Source organism: Bombus terrestris, chromosome 7, assembly GCF_910591885.1.
Source record: "Bombus terrestris chromosome 7, iyBomTerr1.2, whole genome shotgun sequence".
In the NCBI taxonomy this organism is placed as follows: Eukaryota; Metazoa; Arthropoda; class Insecta; order Hymenoptera; family Apidae; genus Bombus; species Bombus terrestris.
This window is the reverse complement of record NC_063275.1, coordinates 7,524,413-7,545,456: the sequence shown is the minus strand read 5'-3', so window position 1 is coordinate 7,545,456 and position 21,044 is coordinate 7,524,413. Positions and strand designations below refer to the sequence as shown.

The 21,044-nt window shown below is 37.3% G+C and overlaps 1 protein-coding gene across 3 annotated transcripts in view; it reads left to right on the top strand.

Moving 5' to 3' along the window:
- The window catches only part of LOC105666794 (aminopeptidase N-like), a 28,692-nt gene extending 10,686 nt beyond the window's left edge, over positions 1-18,006 (top strand). For all 3 annotated transcript variants that reach the window (XM_048407883.1, XM_048407884.1, XM_048407882.1), the window contains exons 7-12: positions 5,873-6,222; positions 7,824-8,101; positions 8,802-8,995; positions 16,258-16,563; positions 16,663-16,741; positions 17,504-18,006. In XM_048407883.1, coding sequence (XP_048263840.1) covers positions 5,873-6,222; positions 7,824-8,101; positions 8,802-8,995; positions 16,258-16,563; positions 16,663-16,741; positions 17,504-17,731 — 1,435 coding nt within the window. In that variant the 3' untranslated portion in view covers positions 17,732-18,006. The remainder of the gene's footprint in view (positions 1-5,872; positions 6,223-7,823; positions 8,102-8,801; positions 8,996-16,257; positions 16,564-16,662; positions 16,742-17,503) is intronic.
- The last annotated feature ends 3,038 nt before the right edge of the window (positions 18,007-21,044 follow it).

Sequence of the window (21,044 nt, the reverse complement as noted above, 5' to 3'; positions counted from 1 at the left end):
TTCCCTACATCTCCGACATGTATGTCGAATTCTCATTGGGGTTAGAGGCGTGTAACGAATTTTCATTTGAATTAACCATTATTGTTATACAATATAAACGATATTTACTGGTACAAACATGATTATTACAGAGTTTGACAAGTAACCGTGGCGATTAGATACTCGAGATGCTAATGGCAATGATCTTTAGGTTCAATAACGAATCCACGGTGGATGGGATAGCAAATGCGCATTCTTCCAACGTCTAAGTCGAACTGAACTTACATGTCCGCATTTCAAGTGTAACTAAACTTACTTGTCCACAGTGCAAGTAGAACTTAACTTACTGCCCCCAGCCCAAATGGAACTACACATATATACTCTTCTCTGTGCCTCGCTGTACCCCTCACGACAACTATATCTTTCAGGAGAGCTATACAATTATGCCATACCTCTGTTCCATACCTCTGTCATTCCGTACGTTTAGCGACTAGTTGTGTCACCTCGAGCCCAAACCCACCGTCACAAATCTCGGGCAAATATAATCGGATTGAATCATAAAAAACTACTTCTAAGTTTTATTATTTAAGTACAGCTATAATAAATAGTCTAGACTAAAGTATTGGGGATCTTCAAAAAAATTCCAGAAAGGCCCAGATGTCTTTTGATTTCTGATATATATGTCGGAGAGCCAGTAGGATTGGAGGTGTGGGCAGGCAACGAATCTTCACCAGTAGTAGCCATTGTCAAGGTATGATCCAGAGTTTATTGACACAAGTATGGAGATGTGAGGTTTGACAAATAAGCTGCGGCGGTTAGGTACTCGCGATGCGAATGACAATAGTCTTAGGTCCGATAACGAATCCGCGGTCAACGGGACTCTTTTACTCTTTACTCGTCGGCAACGCCTAGGTGGTACTCTCAGTTAGCACGCGAAGTAAGCACTCTATCGAAAGGATACCTTAGTCGATGAAATCGTACTCGAAGCTCTCACGGTGACGCTGTTTAGGAAAAACTGCTCTCTTCTCTAGCGGCACCAGGTCTTTTATATTCGTGGAGACAAGTCTTCGTTCGGAGAGTGAGGGAAAATGTCGCTAATGTTAATTGGTCAGTCTTTGGAAGTGTCCTTCACGGAAAAGACTGTTTGCCTATTTTCGTTAATTAAGGTTTAAGGTTTATGACGGGTCATTAGGCTGGCTGCCGATGTTTTGCGATTATATCTCGACAACCGGAAATCGACCTACCCATAGAATAGGGTCTGCTTATGACGAGCCATGAGACAGAAACCGTTAGTATGCTTACTGTCGAGTGCCGTTAGAACTATTTCTTTTTATGGGGGGCTATAGACTTTTTCATGACTTTGTTAGAAAAATGTTCGTCCCTTGACCGCGGCTACGTTCGGTGACTGGTTGTCACCTCGAACCCAAACTCATTCTCATAGATTCCAGGCAATTACAATTGGGCTGAAGGACGGTGATTGTTTAACTACGGCTATGGTGGAATCCAAACTACAATATTAGGGGTTTTTCCCCGGTTTCGACGAAAGGCTCCGGTGTCTCTCCATCTCCGACATATATATATGTCGGGTTCGCGTTAAGATTACAGTTAGGGTTAAGGGCGTGAAACGAATCCCTATTAGCACTAGACGTGATCATTATGCAATAGAGGAGATATTTACTAGTGCAAATATGACTATGATGGAATTGGACAAGTAATCGCGATAATTAGATACTCGAGAAGCTAATGACAATGATCCTAGGCTCAATAATGAATCCGCGGTCAACGGGATGACGAATTCTTCTTTTCTTCAGCGTCTAAGTTGTACTCAATGTTAATGCATGGGGCAATCACTACGTATCTGAGAGTTACTTGAATCGTCTTTGAGATCGTACGGGAGAGTGGTTCTCCATCACGGTAACGCTGTCGAGGAAAACTATGATGGGTGTATCTAAGGGCACGAAATCATCGGATTCGTGGAGAAAAGCCTTCGTTCGGAAAGTGAGGGAAATTGGCGATATTGTTAATTGGTCAATTTCCATGTTGATGGTTAGGGAAGGGTGCTAGCCGCCCATAAGAGAGAGTTCGAGAAGAGGAAGCGTCGTTCGTGAGAAGAATAGATTTCTCCTATTTTCTCGTAGTTGGAACGAGGACTGTTTGTCGTTTTGAAGGACTTTAGTTAAACAAATCATAAGATTTATAGCGGGTCCTCGGGCTAGCTGAACATGTACTGTGGAGACACGTCGACATCTGGTAATCATCTTACTCGAAGAATAGAGTCTGCGTGTGGCGTGCCACGGGACAGAAATCGTTGAAATGCTTACCGTCGTGCCTCGTCCCAAGTATTTCTTTTAAGGAGAGCTATAGAGTTACTTCATGCCTTTGTTAGACAAAACGTTCATCCCTTGACCGCGACTACGTTCGGCGACTGGTTGTCGCCTCGAGCCCAAAGCTCATGATCATAAATCTCGAACAAACGGAGCGAAATTTGTTTATGCTAAGTTACAAAGTTACGGTATTCCCGCGAATCCAAGGAGGGGTTCCGGTGTTCTTTCATCTCCGACACGGCCATTCTGACTATCGGACGTCCTCGGGTATAACTACAATATTGAGTTTTCTAACGTTAGTCTCGGTACAATTAACATTGTTTACATTTTAACTTAATGTCTAAATAAGTTGAAGGTCCAGTGTAACAACAAAATTTTGTCCGGATGTTTGACAACAAAAGGAATAGAGGAGAACATGAATTAGTAACGTTGTAATTAGTATTGGAAGTACTAGTTGCATCCTGTGGATTATCAGTCGGGTCCTAACGGCGAAATGGACCAGTCCCAATTTCGTACCCCAATGGATCCCATTTTTATAGATCGCACGACCACACCAAACTTCATAACACTATAGCTCATGGTGCGCGTGAACACATCACTTGCCCCTTAGCCGAGCTTCATAACATACTCCGTAAGGTGTTACGGTCTTTGTGCTAATGATCTTCCGAGATCGAGGTGCTCATATCGTCGTGGTCACTGTCATTGCTGTCACTAGCGACGTCCAACTCAGCAGGAACGCGACTGTCCGGCATTTTTCTTAATCTGTCATAACTGTCTTTATACGATCGTTTGCCGTCTAACGTTTTTAAAATATATCTATCTCCTTCCAAAATCTCTGCTATTACGAATGGACCCTTGAATTTTCGCTCTAGCTTGGTTTGGTTTGTATCTTGTATCTTACCTGAACTAGCCTTCGAAACTCTACAAGCATGGCAGTTCCTTACGAACTTACGAACGTACTTCGCCATTCCTTCGAACCACTAATACTCGTACAGTTTCTCGAGCGTCTTATCCCAACCCAAGTGCATAATTGACTGATGCACATGGTTAATAACGGACCATCTAAAGCCTCTCGGAACAATGGGCAAGCAGAGGGTTCTGCCCCTCCGCTACACTTTGCGGTAAAGGGTACCTGTATGCAACTCATAAGTATTCGCGATATCTTCCGCGAGCTCGTCGTTTTGCAATTTCTTGACAATTTCCAAGATTTGAAGATCACGAAGTTGTTCCGCTAATAGCCAGTCTTCCGAAATTTCGGCCAGATCAACTATTTTCTCTTTGATTTTGTCGAATTTAATAGGGTCAACGCCTGTGGGGTTTCGCGAAAAGAAATCTACGTGAGCCATTCGCTTGCCCTTCCGATACACAATGTCGAAGGTAAACGTTTGTAAGTAAGCCCACCACCTGTGTACCCTGTCATTCAAATGTACTTTACTACTAGACGCCTTTAAGGAGTTGCAATCCGTGACAACAAGAAATTCCCGTCCATGCAGGTAGTGGCGGAAATGTTTCGAGTTCATAGGAGTGATATCTGGATTCCGCGGGGCTGGTTCTTTTACTATAGTACTCCACTACTCGATTTTTACCTTCCACCTTGTGTATCGATATAACCCAAACCCTTCGGAACTAGCGTCGGTATGTAATTCTATCGGGTAATTGCGGTCAAATAGATATACATATGTCGGGTTGGCGTTACGATTAGAGTTAGGGTTAAGGGCGTAAACGAATCCTTATTGACACTAGACGTGATCACTATGCAATAGAGGAGATATTTACTAGTGCAAACATGACCATGTTGGAATTGGACAAGTAATCGCGATAAATTGATACTCGAGAAGCTAATGACAATGATCCTAGGCTCAATAACGAATCCACGGTCAACGGGATGACGAACTCTACTCTTCTTTAGCGTCTAAGTTGTACTCAATGTTAATGCGTGGGGCAATCACTACGTATCCGAGAGTTACTTGAATCGTCGTCGAGATCGTACCGGAGAGTGGTTCTCCATCACGGTAACGCTGTCGAGGAAAACTATGACGGGTGTGCCTAAGGGCACGAAATCATCGGATTCGTGGAGAAAAGCCTTCATTCGGAAAGTGAGGGAAATTGGCGTTACTGTTAATTGGTCAATTTCCATGTTGGTGGTTAGGGAAGGGTGCTAGCCGCCCTTAAGAGAAAGTTCGAGAAGAGGAAGCGTCGTTGGTGAGAAAAATAGATTTCTCTTATTTTCTCGTAGTTGGGACGAGGACTGTTTGTCGGTTTGAAGGACTTTAGTTAAACAGATCTTAAGATTTATAGCGGGTCCTCGGGCTAGCTGAACATGTACTGTGGAGACGCGTCGACATCTGGTAATCATCTTACTCAAAGAATAGAGTCTGCGTGTGGCGAGCCACGGGACAGAAATCGTTGAAACGCTTACAGTCGTGCCCCGTCCTAAGTATTTCTTTTAAGGATAGCTATAGGGTTACTTCATGCCTTTGTTAGACAAAACGTTCATCCCTTGACCGCGGCTACGTTCGGCGACTGGTTGTCGCCTCGAGCCCAAGCTCACTATCATAAACCTCGAACAATCGGAGCGACATTTGTTTAATCTAAATTACGACATTACGGTATTCCCGAGAATCCAAGGAGAGGTTCCGGTGCTTTTCCATCTCCGACACATATTTACAAACCTATCATTTCTTATTATACATAATATTTTGTACAGATCGTAAATCATGGGATAATTCAGGGATCGATTCTGTAGTCTAAAAATCGAGTTTTTTGTTATTGTTAAGTAATTAGATAAAATACAAAAATAAACAACAATTAATATCCGTCAATAACAATAAATAACAATAATTATATGAATGAGAAATAACAAGTTTTGTACAATGTTTACCTAAAAATCGAGAATCGATTTTCAACGTCCTGAGCTACCGATCTTTCTTCTTCAGTCTTTAAAATTTTAAATAACTATTATGTAACCTTGTCTGTCTCTAATGTAACTCCCTGTCCGTCCGTTTGGGAAAATGCGTGCCTCTCAAAAATGGTTGTCCGTAAAACAAAAGAAGATCGCTCTGTCGTGAAACAAAGCCTGTCGTGCTACCCGTAAAACAAAGGGAATCCCTATCCCATATGAACTCTAGGGAGTTTACACGTATATTTAGCATTTTCCGCACGTCTTCCGCTACTGCTCCTCTTTTGGTACCTTTTTCGAGATTAAACTATACAATTACAACCTTGACTTAGGAATAGAAATGAAAAACCTGGATATATGTATCCAGAAGAAGCGCAAGTATTTGCTACGCTCAATGAGATTAATAAAAAAAAATGATTTAATAATATTTAAACACAATAGGTAATTTACGCTATGAACTGAAAGAATACGACAACAATTTTTAGAGTATCGTTCAATTACTCATAAAAAACACTGTGACTCTACAGTCATATACACTTCCCAAGTAAAAATTAAATATTTGTAAACATTTTTCATTTAAAAGATATTTACATATGTTTGTTATTGGTTTTTCAAGTTTTTGTCTTTTGTATTGCCGACAAATCATATTAACGAGGGATAATTTTTGCAGTGCAGAGAATGTTGCAAATTCGACAAATCTTTTCGAGCATCTTGGAAAGAATAAAAAATGGGATGGAGCTTCGTTCGGAGAAATCATGGACGGATGGGTGAACAACGCAGGATATCCGGTTGTGAATGTGAAGCGAAACCATGACAATGAACTGCAGTTAAGTCAAGAACGATTTTCATTTTATGAAACTAAAAATGACGCAAACTGGTGGGTGCCTATAACTTACGTCAAGTCGTCCAGCATGGACTTTAATAATACATCTCCAATTATGTGGTTAAAGCCAGGCCGTAATGAAACGATAAAGTTTAATAAGACAGACAAGTGGATTATTGTGAATACCCAGCAAGCAGGTGTGTAATATTGGCTATATTTAAGAATGTCTAGTATAGTAGAATATGATTATCATCATCAATTAATGGGAGATTTTGGGGTGATTCCCTGTAAGATTAAAATATGACAATGAAATCAATACATTTTCATTATAGGGTTTTGATCCTATTTAGTTTTAATATTTATAGAATACGTAGTTGAAATTATAACCCTATTAAAAAGTATGGGACCATTTCCTTCCAACTAATAAATTACAACAACTAATACTAATACAACAGTAGTAATACATGAAATAACATATTTCTTTTTACGTTTTATTGGGCAATATATTCGTCACATTATCCATGCTTTCGCATAATTTCTACGCAACATAACATATTTTCGAACTCGTAACAAATTGAATACGTAAATAATTCCAAAGCGGAAACATACCATATTAAACAAACCATATAAGAATTCAAGAATTCCAAAGATCTAAAGAATTTTTTTTTGTTTATATGGATGAAATACGCTGAATATACATATATTGAAATTTATTACTATAGGTTTAACATCAATAATTTTCATTTTAGGATGAAATATGCCTAAAAATAATAAATATCCTGATACGATTAATGTGAAAAATGAAGAAATGGCGCGTTTCATGGTTATATATTTCCAATAATCAAGCTTCTGTAGTATAACTATTGTAGTACTAGAAAGACTGGACTAAAAATTCCTATACTCATATACACGATCAAATTACTGATTTTGAAACAAGAATTTAGGAAGTAATATTTAGTCAGTGAATTTTCTAATTCTTTATTTATTCATTCTCTACTTTTGCTCCAATATAAATTAAATTATCCATTTTTAGTATCATATTTGCCCTATGAAACTATAAATAGAATATAAGTCTCTTTTTAATAAATAGATTTGAAGATAATTTAATACATAACTATTTTTAAACTATTAACTAAAACATATATATATAATACAAAATAATTTTAACTTTTTGAATAATAAACTGGTGCTTAAGTTACTGCGTAGAAAGAAACAAACTATTTTTATGCAAGAATTTATAGTGATTTAATTACGCACCAATAAAACTTAAATTGAATGAATTTTCATTTTCGTAAAATATAGTTGCTGTGAAAACATATGAAATATTTACATAATTAACAACAACATGTTTATTATTATGTAGCTTTCTAAGAATTGCAAATTCAAATTTCGAGCTACGAAGCTGACAAATCTTGAAAAAGTATTCTTATAAATATTTCAATACAATAATAATTATCGTAGCTTTAAATGTCATAATAATTTAATATTGTAATATATAAATCAGACAATTCAACATGTTCTTAATTTATAATTGTGTTATCTGAAAAATCAACAATTTTTAATGGTTTAACTATTTTGTAAAAAAATTAAAATATTTATTATACTGTAAAGGTATATCTTAACGTTATAAAAAATGTGTATGTATTATATTTATATTTAACTAAATTTTTTAAAAAGCGTGCAAGATAATTAAGCCAACCGTCATTATAAATATATCTGAATTGGTCTAATCTTTTGCAAAATGGACAATACACACATACTTTCATTTTTTAATTATTAGTTACTCGGTTTGTTTTAGGTTATTATCGTGTGAATTATGAGCCAGAAATGTGGAAACTGTTGTCGATGCAGTTGAATTCGGATAACTACAAGAATATCCACGTCTTGAACCGTGCTCAGTTAATCGATGATGCCTTAAACATGGCTCGTACTAACCGATTGAACTATACGGTTGCATTGACACTCACACTTTACCTTGAGAGAGAAACAGATTACGTGCCCTGGCGTACGACTTTCAACAATATGCAATTCTTGCACAACATGTTACGTACTTCTGAGCAATATAATATTTTCATGGTATACATATATTTATAACATGATATGACTTAAAGAAGCTAAATATTTTAATTCATAATTTTTGATATATTTTATTCATTTTGATAATTATATAGTCGAATTGGTAATATAAGTCGAGCACGTATGAACTATTTTCCTATAATAGTTATATTAATAACGGCTATTCTATTGGTGATAGAGAAATTGTTTTTAATTATTTCTAATTTATAGAATTATTAACTTAGTATATTTTAAGAATTAAGTTTTTAATTGACTAAACAATATAGTAGTCATATATCATTATACACACGTTGAAAAATGGCTATAAGCGATCTCTTCTAATTTAATGTTTGTCCAATCATTCTATGATAAGCAGCCTCCGAATATTTATGCAAATTCATAATTTTATGAACACAACTAAAGGATTAAGACCCAGACAGAAATTTAATTTACCTATTAAATACTAAACCTAGTACTGTACTCTGGATATTTTATAGATTTTTACATATCATGTTCATTCATAATATTTACGGTCTTGCACGTTTTCTATTTTAAAACAGACAATAGGCAATTTTACACAAAAGATAGTAGGCAGAAGAAATCGAATTTACGTAATGAGAAGGCTGCACATATTATATTCCTTCCGAAAGATCTTTTTACTCTAATGTAAGTAATTTTTCTATTTTTTTTTTTTTTTAATAAAAGTTCAAAATCGTTGCAGAGTTATATTCGGACAATAATGAAGTCCGTGACGAGTCAAGTGAGGTATGAGCCGTATCAGAAAGGCGAAGAGCCCGATATCGTGAAACTTCTTAGGGTATACGCAATGGGATGGGCCTGCAGAGCTGGTGTTCACGAATGCAAAAGTTATACCAACAGAGAGTTCAACGCATGGTTAAGTAATTCCAGTAGATCGTAAGTTGCTATTTTTGCTCTCACTTGTTTCTTTTTTAATCTTCCCTACCTTTGATCGTTGACTTATTCACAATAAATGAAGATTTATCGAAAGTGTATATCATTTTCAAATCTTGCGATCATATTGTTTTCCAATTGTTAAACGTAAATGCATTTTATTGAATAATGACGATTTCCATAATTATACGAAAACTTATGTATCACGCGATAGTGAAAGTTAATTAGGGAATATATATAGTATCTTAATGGGCCTTTGAGGAAGGACAAGTAATGATGCTTTATTTGGAGTTAAGTTTTAATTTAACAAGCAATACTCAATACAACGAACTGATTACAATATCGTCGTACGTCTATCATACTAGGCTCTCAACTTCCCGATTCATACTCTCCGGCTCCTTCACTCACACTCTCCGGCTTTTGCACTCACTCTCTCTGACTTCTCAACTGACACTCTGACTTCTCGCATCCCTTTGTCTTTTTTTCGCCACACCATGCATGTGTTCCGCAAACACCAGTGGCCAGGGTCACGTAAGCCTTTTCTATTAAACTATTCCATTGAAGGACCGACGACACATTGATGGACCCGACGACGCCTCGCCTCTCGCGACATTGCTTATGGTTCGACCGATATCGGAGACCTTTTTGTCCACGATACTACATATATATATATATATATATATATATATATATATATATATATATATATATATATATGTCGGATGCACGACAGGATTGGGGGTGGGGGTGTTCGGTGAATCTTCGTTGAAATTAGCCATAGGTGCGGTGTAACAATAGTTGAGTTTATTGACACAAATTAGGGAGATTACAGCGTCGATAGATAATCGCATGGTTTCGATATTCGCGGCACTATGACAATGGTCTCGGCTCCGGCAACGTTTCCGCGGTCAACGGTTACTGAACTTTACCCTTCGTTTGCGTCTAAGTTGCACTGTATGTTAGAGCAAGGGGGCAATTATTACGTATACGAAAGACAGGTCGATTACTGATGAGATCGCACTAGAGAGTGACTCTCCGTCGCGGTGACGCTGTCGAAGAAAACTATGATGGGTGTGTCTAAGGGCATGAGGTCATCGGATTCGCGGAGAAAAGTCTTCGTTCGGAAAGTGAGGGAAATTGACGTTACTGTTAATTGGTCAATTTCCATGTTGGTGGTTAGGGAAGGGTGCCAGCCGCCCTTGAGAGAAAGTTGCTATCGGGTAACGTCGTATGTGAGAAAAACAGATTTCTCCAAGTTCCCGTAGTTGGAACAAAGACTATTTGTCGGTTTGAAGGACTTTCGTTAAATAAATCTTAAGATTTATAGCGAGTCTTCGAGCTAGCTGAACATGTGGTGTGAAGATGCGTCAACATCTGGTGATTGTTTTACTATAAGAATAGAGTCTGCGTGTGGCGGGTCACGGGACGGAAATCGTTGAAGCGCTTACCGTCGTGCCCTGTCCCAAGTATTTCGTTTAAGGAGAGTTATAGAGTTGCCTCGTGCCTTTGTTAGACAAAATGTTCATTCCTTAACCGCGACTACGTTCGGCGACCGGTTGTCGCCTCGAGCCCGAGCTCACTATCATAAATCTCGAATAAGTACAGTCGGATCGAATGACAACAGTTCCTTAGTGCGGCTATGATGAAATCTGGATTACAGCACTAAGGGGGTCCTCCCACCGCTCCAAAGGGGTGGCTCCGGTGTTCTTTCATCTCCGACATATATATATTTGTTGGCTTTGCGTTAAGATTAGAGTTAGGGTTAAGGGCGTGAAACGAATCCCTATTGGCATTAGATGTGATCATTATGCAATAGAGAATATATTTACTAGTGCAAATATGACTAGGATAGAATTTGACAAGTAATCGCGATAATTAGATACTCGAGAAGCTAAAGACAATGATCCTAGGCTCAATAACGAATCCGCGGTCAACGGGATGACGAACTCTACTCTTCTGTAGCGTCCAAGTTGTACTCAATGTTAATGCAAGGAGTAATCATTACGTATAAGGATGACAATTCAATCGTTGATGGGATCGTACAAGAGAGTCTCTCCGTCACGGTGACGCTGTCGAAGAAAACTATGATGGGTGTGCCTAAGGGCACGAGATTATCGGATTCGTAGAGGAAAGTCATCGTTCGAAGGGTGAGGGAAATTGACGTTACTGTTAATTGGTCAATTTCCATGTTGGTGGTCAGAGAAGGACGTTAGGTGTCCTTGGGAAAAGCTGCCAGTGGGAAGCGTTCATGGAGGGATAGATTGCACTTATCTTCCCGTAGTTCAGTTTGCTGGTGAGTGCCGAAGCGTGTAGACGTGTGTCCAGAGCCCTGCGAAGTTCACAAAACAACACGTGACGCCCATCTGGCGAAAGCGAATCCAACAAGCCAAGTCAAGTGTTCGCAAAAGTGCTAGTGAAAAATCCAACGCCACTAAGCTCTGATCGGAATTACAGCCTCTCGACTAGTTATTTCACATTGAATTAACTAAATCGACGATGGTCCAATCATCCCAAACGGGAGCTACGGAGCGTAGTTACATCAACACTGCTCTTCGTTCCCCGTGGCAAAGGGGCAACATACCCCATTTTGCAAACGACCCTCTAACGAAAAAACGCAAACTCGAAGCCAGTAGGACCAATGTGAACAAAAGGCAACCCAACACGTCAGCCAGCCAAGTGACCACCCACAACAGGTTCGCGATACTGGAGGCTGATGTCGCTATGGTCTCAACCACAGAGGTAAATAAACAACTTACACAAAAAACCCCTCCCCCGCCAATCTTCATCGATGATGTCATTGACATCCAATCAATGACAAAGACAATCCAAAAAGAAATCGGCAAGGACGAATATAAATTGAAAATCAGCAACAACAGCGTAAATGTCCTGCCGGCCAACCCTGATGCATACAGGAAATTAACGAAGTTGCTAAAAAACCTGAATGCCAACTTCCACACTTACCAACTCAAGCAAGAAAGACCATTTCGAGCGGTGCTACGCAATATCCACCACTCAGTCGACCTAGACGAACTAAAGTTCGAACTTCAAAATCTTGGCCATGAGGTAAACAAACATTAGCAACATTAAACATAGAATCTCAAAAAATCCACTATCACTACTTTTCATAGATATAAAACAAAAAGGAAATAACAATCTACAACGTCAACCGGCTGATGAACTCCATAGTTAAGTTCGAACCACCTCTTATAAAGAAAGAAATAGTACAATGCAAAAGGCGCCAAAGATACGGCCACACGCAGAAATACTGCAATCATAACTTCCGGTGCGTAAAATGTGCAGGTAGTCACCCCACTGACCAATGCACTAAATCCCCTGAAACCCCCGCGAAGTGCATCCACTGTCAAGGAGAGCATCCTGCGAACTACAAAGGATGTTCAGCCTATAAAACGCTACATAATATTAAGTATCCAAAACTAAGAACCAAGGAGAAGACCCCAAAAACTCACCACACCATCAATATCCTATGCACAGGCAACACAAGGAAACGTAAACAACTCGAAAACCCACAGTGAACACACAGAAAATAGTGCTCCCATCGCACAAAACACAGACAACTTCACCAGACTCGAAAAACTTATCGAGAAGCAATCTGAGCAAATTAACAACTTACTGTCACTACTCACACTCTTCATGGACAAATTCATACGCACAGAAGCAAAATAAAACCAATGCGAATAGCTGTGTGGAACGCCAACGGTCTAGCTCAGCACAAATTTGAACTAGAACTATTCTTAAAACAGCAGCAAATCGATGTATTGCTCATATCCGAAACCCACTTCACCGACAAAAACTACCTCAAAATACACAGCTACAACTTCTACCACACCCAACACCCCAGTGGAAAGGCACACGGCGGCACCGGAATCATCATCAAATCCAGCGTTAAACACTACGAGCTCCCATCATTCCAGAAAGATTACCTTCAAGCCACAAGCGTAGCAATAGAAGACCGCCATGGTACAATCACCACCTCAGCAGTATACTGCCCTCCCAGACACTCGAGTACTAAGGAGAACTTCGACAGCCTATTTGACGCCTTAGGCAATAGATTCATAACTGGAGGAGGCTATAACGTCAAACATACCCAATGGGGCAGCATACTTGTCACAGCAAGAGGTAAAAACCGCCTGAAAAGCATAACCACCAACAATCTCAACTACCTCACCACAAATGAACCCAGATACTGGCCCACTGACACTAACAAAATCGCCGATTTACTCGACTTCTTAATAACCAAAAATATCTCTCCCAGATACGTCCAAATCAACTCCTCGACTGAACGCTCCTGCGACCACCCCCCGTAATAGCAACAATCGGTTGAGCAATAATCGAGAACCCACCTAATGGCCTTATTCACAACCAACTCACCAACTGGCAGCTCTTTAGAGAAATCTTTAACAGCTCAACCTCTGCCTCAATCTCACTAAAAACAAAGGCAAATATCGAAACTGCCGCAGAATACTTAAACACGAGCATAATAAACGCCATCCGCTCCTCAACACCTACAAAGACTTCCATCAGTAAACACGAATACCCCCATTACATATTAAACAAAATTACAGAAAAACGAAGACTAAGAATAATATAGCAAACCTATAGAACACCGGACGACAAACGCAAGCTAAACAACGCAACCAGGAAGTTAACCAAAATCATTAAAAAATTCAGAAATGACTGTTTCCAAAAGTACCTCGTCAATTTGTCGCCCTCTGCCGACTCCAACTACTCACTATGGAAGGCTTCCAGGAAACTCACGCGTCCTCCCCAAATAATCCCACCAATTCGCTGTCCGCAAGGCGGATGGGCACGAAGTCCTATAGAAAAAGCCAACCTCTTCACCAACTACCTACCCAACATTTTCAAACCCCATTCCTCCAATACCGCTCCTGAAATAACAGAATACCTGCATTCTACCTTCCAAATGTCTCTCCCCATTAAACCTTTCACTTCTCTAGAGGTTACTGAATTAATCCATCGTTTGAACCCCAGGAAAGCACCGGGACATGATCAAATAAGTAACAAAGGAATTAAGGAACTACCTGTAAAAGGGATTGCACTCATTTCTTCAATCTTCAACGCAATTATTCGCCTTGTATACTATTCCAAAACCTGGAAAACGTCACAAATTACGCTCATTACTAAACCCGAAAAACCAATACACGAAACTAGCTCCTATCACCCAATTAGTCTTCTACCTACTTTGGCAAAACTATTCGAAAAGTTGCTAACGAATCGACTCCTTCCACTCCTAGAGGATCTGAAAACTCTGCCAGATCATCAATTCGGCTTTCGGCAGCAGCATTCCACAATAGAGCAAATCCACAGAATAACACAGAATATCAGCAAAATCCTTGAAAAAAAAAAATACTGCTCAGCGGTATTCTTTGATATTCAACAGGCATTCGACAAAGTATGGCACGTAGGGCTTCTTTACAAACTTAAAAAAGTCCTACCACACACTTACTACTCCATCCTAAAGTCCTACCTAACCAACAGGCAATTCATGGTTAAATACGCAAACGCCATTACCACAACTTTCCCAATAGAAGCGGGCATACCCCAAGGCCTCGGACCCCTTCTATTCTCCATCTACAATGCCGACTTACCAATATCAACAGGAATAACCATAGCAACATTTGCCGACGACACAGCGCTATTAGCGTCCCACGCCAACTCGACAATAGCCTCATCCACTCTCCAGCGAGGTCTCGACTCAATGGAAAAGTGGTTCCACAAATGGGGCTTCAAAATTAATGAAAAAAAGTCCACACATGTAACCTTCACGCTGCGAAAACAAACCTGCCCACAGGTCTCCATTAACAATATAACAGTTCTCAACAGGGACACAGTCAGATACCTGGGCATGACTCTGGACAGGAGATTAACCTGGAAACAACATATCCTAGACAAATCCAAACAACTCAGGGACAAACTCAAAAAATTTTATTGGCTCATTTCCCGTCGCTCCAACCTAAGCACGCAGAACAAAATTACGCTCTATAAGGCCGTAATAAAACCAGTCTGGACCTACGGAATCCAACTATGGGGAACAGCAAGTAATTCCAACATTGAAATACTCCAACGCTTCCAATCGAAAACGCTAAGATCCCTATTAAATGCACCCTGGTATGTTATCAACGAAACAATCCACCGTGACCTCAAGATACCTACAGTCAAAGATGAAATACACAAGTCCAGAAGCAGATATAACACAAGAGTCAACAACCACCACAGCCCATTAGTCACCCAACTACTGGACACGACGGACCAGATCCGCAGACTGAAAAGAAAATACCCTCTAGATTAAATCTTTAGATTCTACTAGAACCAACAATATAAAACTATTATAAGACATGTCATTGTATCACGCCAAATGAAGTTACTGAAAATTCTCAACGAGAATTGATTGTAAATATTCTAATAAACAAAAATAAAAAAAAAAATCTTCCCGTAGTTGGGGCACAGGCTATTTGCCTATTTGAAAGACTTTGTATAATTGAAACTTGATATTCGTAGCGGGTCCTCGCCCAACTAAACATATACTGTGAAGATGCGTTGACATCTGGCAATCATCTTACCCGAAGGACAAAGTCTGCGTGTGGCGAGCCACGGGGCAGAAACCATTGAAACGTTTACCGTCGTGCCCCGTCCCAAATATCTCTTTTAGGGAGAGCTATAGAATTACTTCATGCCTTTGTTAGACAAAACGTTCGACCCTTGACCGCGACTACGTTTGGCGACTGGTTGTTGCCTCGAGCCCGAACTCACTATCATAAATCTCAAATAAGTACAGTCGAATCGAATGACAACAGTTTCTTAATTCGGCTATGGTGAAATCTAAATTACAACACTAGGGGTCTTCCCAAAGTTCCGAAGGGAAGGTTCCAGTACTCTTTCATCTCCGACATATATATAATATATAAATATATAATATATAATATGTATATAATATAGATTCCTGACTGTATTCCGTTTTCTATATCATTTCCCATCGCTAGAATATTTCTTATGATTGAGAGAAATAATCGTTGATTAGTATGCGTTATTCCTGTTTTCAATTGCATGCTAAAAGTTTCTTTGAATCACTAGGAACCCATTTTTTCGATTGAAACGGAGGCAAGACGATGAGTCACAAAAAATGGTGGATCGAAGCAGAATTAAATGATATTGCCGATATTGAGATAGATAATATGTATAGTGCAAGATGAATTTTTTTAACAAAAACGTAATTACTTTATTTACAGATTCGACATTGACTTGAAATACAATATTCTCTGCGATGGAATAAGATCTGCAAATAAAGAAGCGTGGAACTACACTCTGACCGAATTCCTGAAAACGAAGGACGAAGTCGAAAAAAAGAGTTTATTTTCTCTCTTGGCTTGTTCCCAGTCAGTAGATCTTCTGAAGGAATACTTGCACATGTCCATTCAGGAAAACGCAATTGTGACATTTGATAATGCAGTTCTACATGTAGTGTCTCAGAACGCAAAGGGTGTCAGCATTGCTCTGGAAGTGCTCACCAGCGAAGTTGAGGAGATAAAAAAATTGTAATTAACAATTGGAATTGTTTTCATCGTTGAGAATCCGATCAAATAATATACAGGTGTGATTGATTCGGTATAATCTACAGAACTTCTTGATTTCAGGAACGAAGCCGAAGACATCATCATATCGAGTGCTGACATAATTGCAAGCACTATAACAAATAAGGTTCAATTTACGCAGGTACGATAACGTTTAGTTAAAATATATTAACTTTAAAACTTTATTTTAATTCTTTTTACTTTAATTAAATGCATTGGTCGATATTTATCACAAAATGAATTTTAACAAAGCCTCTAATGTAATTTTTCCTTTTCCTTATGAAAATATGCTCTTATTGTCGTTCTTCATGCACCCATGCGTTTCCTTTGTCTGATCTAACTTATAAATGTTTTCAATCATTTTTACATGACAAGAGTAGAATTGAAAAGGACATCATGGCTAATCAATATATTTGACGTATAGTTTGGTTGTTATGTTCTTACAAAGAATCGTTAGTACAATAGCCAACAGTGAAAAGAGATACAGAATGAATCCGAAGAAAACTTATACGAACAAATGTTTAGACGTGCTATTCACAATTGTCGTAGTATTAGAAAGTTTCATAATAATAATGTAAAAGCACATGCAAAAGATATGACGAGTTAATATATCAAAAGATATAAAGGTCCTCAAAATAGGTAATAGATTTATGAAATATTATAAATGATATATCTAATGATGATCTAATCAAGGATATATTCAAAATTATAGTATTCTACATTTTTTATATATTCAATAACTGGTTATTGAGATTAATAATTGCTGATTATATTCCTTCCTTGTGGTTCTCCATTATATAGTAGTAACTTAAACTTCATACTAGTAAATATATCTATCATCATTTTGAGTAAGTTTCTCCAGTTATTAATAATTAATAGTATGCAATAATTTTTTTCTTGACAGTTATTTATGTTTTTGGCGAAGGAGAGATTTGAACCACATATTGTTCAGACGACCTTATTGAAGGCAATCGGAAATTTGGCATGGCTTAACGTCCATCAAGAAACCATTGAGAACTGGTTGTACACTCACAGGGACTATTTCGACTCCTCCAGTTCGCTGACGTTTGAAACGCTTCTCATTGTATTCTCAATATTTATTTTAGATTCTACTAAAAACCTATTCAATTGAACTGTAGTTAGAATGTATTTAATTGGTTCACCGAGCAACCGAGGCGCATAAAAATACAACCAAGTATTAGAACAAATCGAGAATGATCATATGTATAGAATGCATTAACACGATCATGGAATCAATGATTCAATAGAGAGGTATAATATACAATCCGTGAAGATTTGGAATATTTTTATAATTTAATGTGTAATAATGATTGTAGGGAATGATGTTTGGTCCAAATATATTTTTATACTATGTTAAAAAATGTATAATAAAGAGTGAAATCATAATGTCGTTCTGGATTTACTTATTTAATTCGTACAATTTAATCTATTTACAATAATATTAACAAAGAAAAAGAGTATCATTATAACATGAAAAATAAATAGTAATTTTAATAGCATAAAGCTGTTTAGAAATATGATACATATTAATTAAGATGCATAATTTATATAGTAAATGTTTCATGCATTGGTGCAATCATGTGTGTATATAGGTATTATGTCATTTACTTGAAACACCAGTTAGTGTTTTATAACTTAATATCTTGTAATATTATAAATAATATTGTAATAAATATAGATATATGATAAAGAGACTTAAAAATAAATAAAATATTGAGTGACTTTTATAATTTTATATTTTCACTCGAAATAAGACAACATACATGTATAATTTTAACCTTCTGACTTCATCAGCCTTGTTAACCCTAGCTGATTCCAACTTTTTAACTCTTCAACTTATCCGTGTACTACGTCCTTTCTATGTGATTCCCGAGATATCTCGCAACAATGATTATGGTATAATTGCTAATGTAACGATCTTTTATACAGAGTGGATCGGAAATCATAAAAATAACCGGGCACGGGATGGATCTGTATGAAAAAATAAGTTAAACATATAAAATACAAATTTTTCATATGACGCTTCGTTCCAGAGACAATCGAGTTTGAAAATTTGTCAAGTATACTTCAACTGGACTAATTAATACGAGATTATCATACATGTAAAAATCAATTTAAAATATTAAAGAATATTTTTCCGTTTAAAGTCTCATTTTCAAGAAAGTAAACTTTGAATTTGTTTAATTACGAACTGATCTGATACACACGCATGACATATTTTCAAAATTATCTTTCTTGAAGAAACAAAGCATCAAATGAGAAAATTTTATTCTACATTTTTTACTTATTTTCACATGCAGTTTAAACTCCTATCGACTATTTATTCTTCTTTAATTCGGGAATTATTCCAAATTTAGATATACTTGTCAAATTTTCAAACTCGATTTTCTTAAAAATGGAGCCTCGGATGAAAAAGCGTTATGCCAAAATTTTTTCTTAGTTTTTTACGTAGAATCACCCCTTGCCCCGTTGTGCTACGATTTCCGCCCTAACCTGTATGATAATAATTACAGTAAGATATTTAAATGAGAATAACTTAACTTAGAAATAAATTAAAAAAAGAGAATTATAAAAAAGAGAATAAAAAAATTGATATTTTTTAATAATTTATAATTATAATTTGCGGGAGAAATGGATAAAGCGAGGGGTGAAAGTGATACTTACCTTGACGGGTAATCCCTTAGTATATACATCTTTTTCGTTCTGCAAGTGAAATTGATTAAATTTGTTATAATTAAAAAGTACCTATAACAAAAGATATGTGTATAATATATCTTTAATAGAATATGGGAATTGAAGGACTCTCCGTCGAACCCTCGGAGAGATAAAACGTGTTTACAAACAAGCGTCAGCAAGTAATAACGGAAGTACAAGCAAAGGTGTTTAAACTCCCAATAACTAATCTTATTAGAGCTTTTTATTTTCATCGTTAACTTAAAAAGAATAAAAAGGAGAACTGCAACTGTCTCTGATTACGGAGACATTTGCAGATATGTTTTTAAAAATATAGCATCGGCGACATGGACCAAATTCCATCCTACTACATCTTATGAGAAAATGGTGCAGCAAGTCCAACGTCCTACAGAAGAAATTGAAAGACTTTCTAGTGCAACAATATACAGTGGCCATAAATAATATAGTCTACTCACTCGAGCTATTGGGATGAATTTGACCTGATTTAACGGAACTTTCTTGGGTAAATCGCTGTCAAATATTCCAGAAAATAAATATTTCGTGTTGCGCCGCCTGAAAAGTGCATGCTAAATTCGTGGAAATTCAGTATATCAGTAATTATCACTTTTTTGGTACATTTTTTAAAATAGCTGCTCTAGAAACGCACTTTTGTACGTAAGTTTCATATATTTTTTGTTCATAGTGACTATAATTTTAAAACAAGGTCAGATAGAGCCATGCTCATATGAACCTTTTTCATTATGCCTTTTCTTCACTCCTGAAGTCGGTCTCATATATTATGATACATTCCCTATAGATATAATAGAATATACGTATTCACACAATGTAAGAATACGATAGAGCATAAAGTAAATTAGAGCCATTTTGCGTAAAATAGTAATAAATCATCTAGTTTATATTCATGAAGTTAATACTATTATAGATAGAAGTAAATCACAAAAAGTGAACTAATTCTTCTTGTCTTCAGAAGAGAAAGACAATGAAAAATCTAAGGCACTATTTCTACACTTGCGTTCCTTTATCCTTCGTAGACTAAATTTTGTAAAATAGAAGATAACATATCTGCTAAATTATTAATTTTCCGACATAGATAAATTGATAACTTTTCATAGGGAATGTCAAGACGGAACGATTAATGTATTAAAAAATAATTTCATTCAAAACAATAAAGGTGTCCTTCATATATCCTCTATGTTTCTACCCATAATAGACTATTGCCATCAAGTTATGCGTCCCTAATTTAGCTTTTTTTTTGAAACATTTTTCAGTCTCATGAATAATCTCAGAGATATTTATACGTATCGATTTAAATGAAATAATAGAAGTCTTAGAAATTAGTAAAGTTATACTTAAGTCGTAAGTTACTGAAAAGTGGAAAAGATTTCAGTGGATATTTGGATTGTTCTGCGCGACATATACAAAGGAGAAATTATTTTTGATAATCTTATCTGGAAAATTGACAGGCAGTATTAACTAGATAAGGTAATCCTGTTAAGTAAATAATACTTTCATTACCGGTACAATATGCCGTCTTACATCTGGATTAACCAGATTATAAATATCCATTGTTTCTTTTCAGTTAAAAACCCCAGCCTAGAATCAGGCGGTATTCTGTTGGAGAAGCCCCGTAATTGATTTTCTCAAGAGAGAGCTCCAGCCCCAATCCTCTGATGGAAGCCACGCATGCCACTTCTGGGTAGCACGTCAGTGCCGAGTCCGGAGGCATCAGT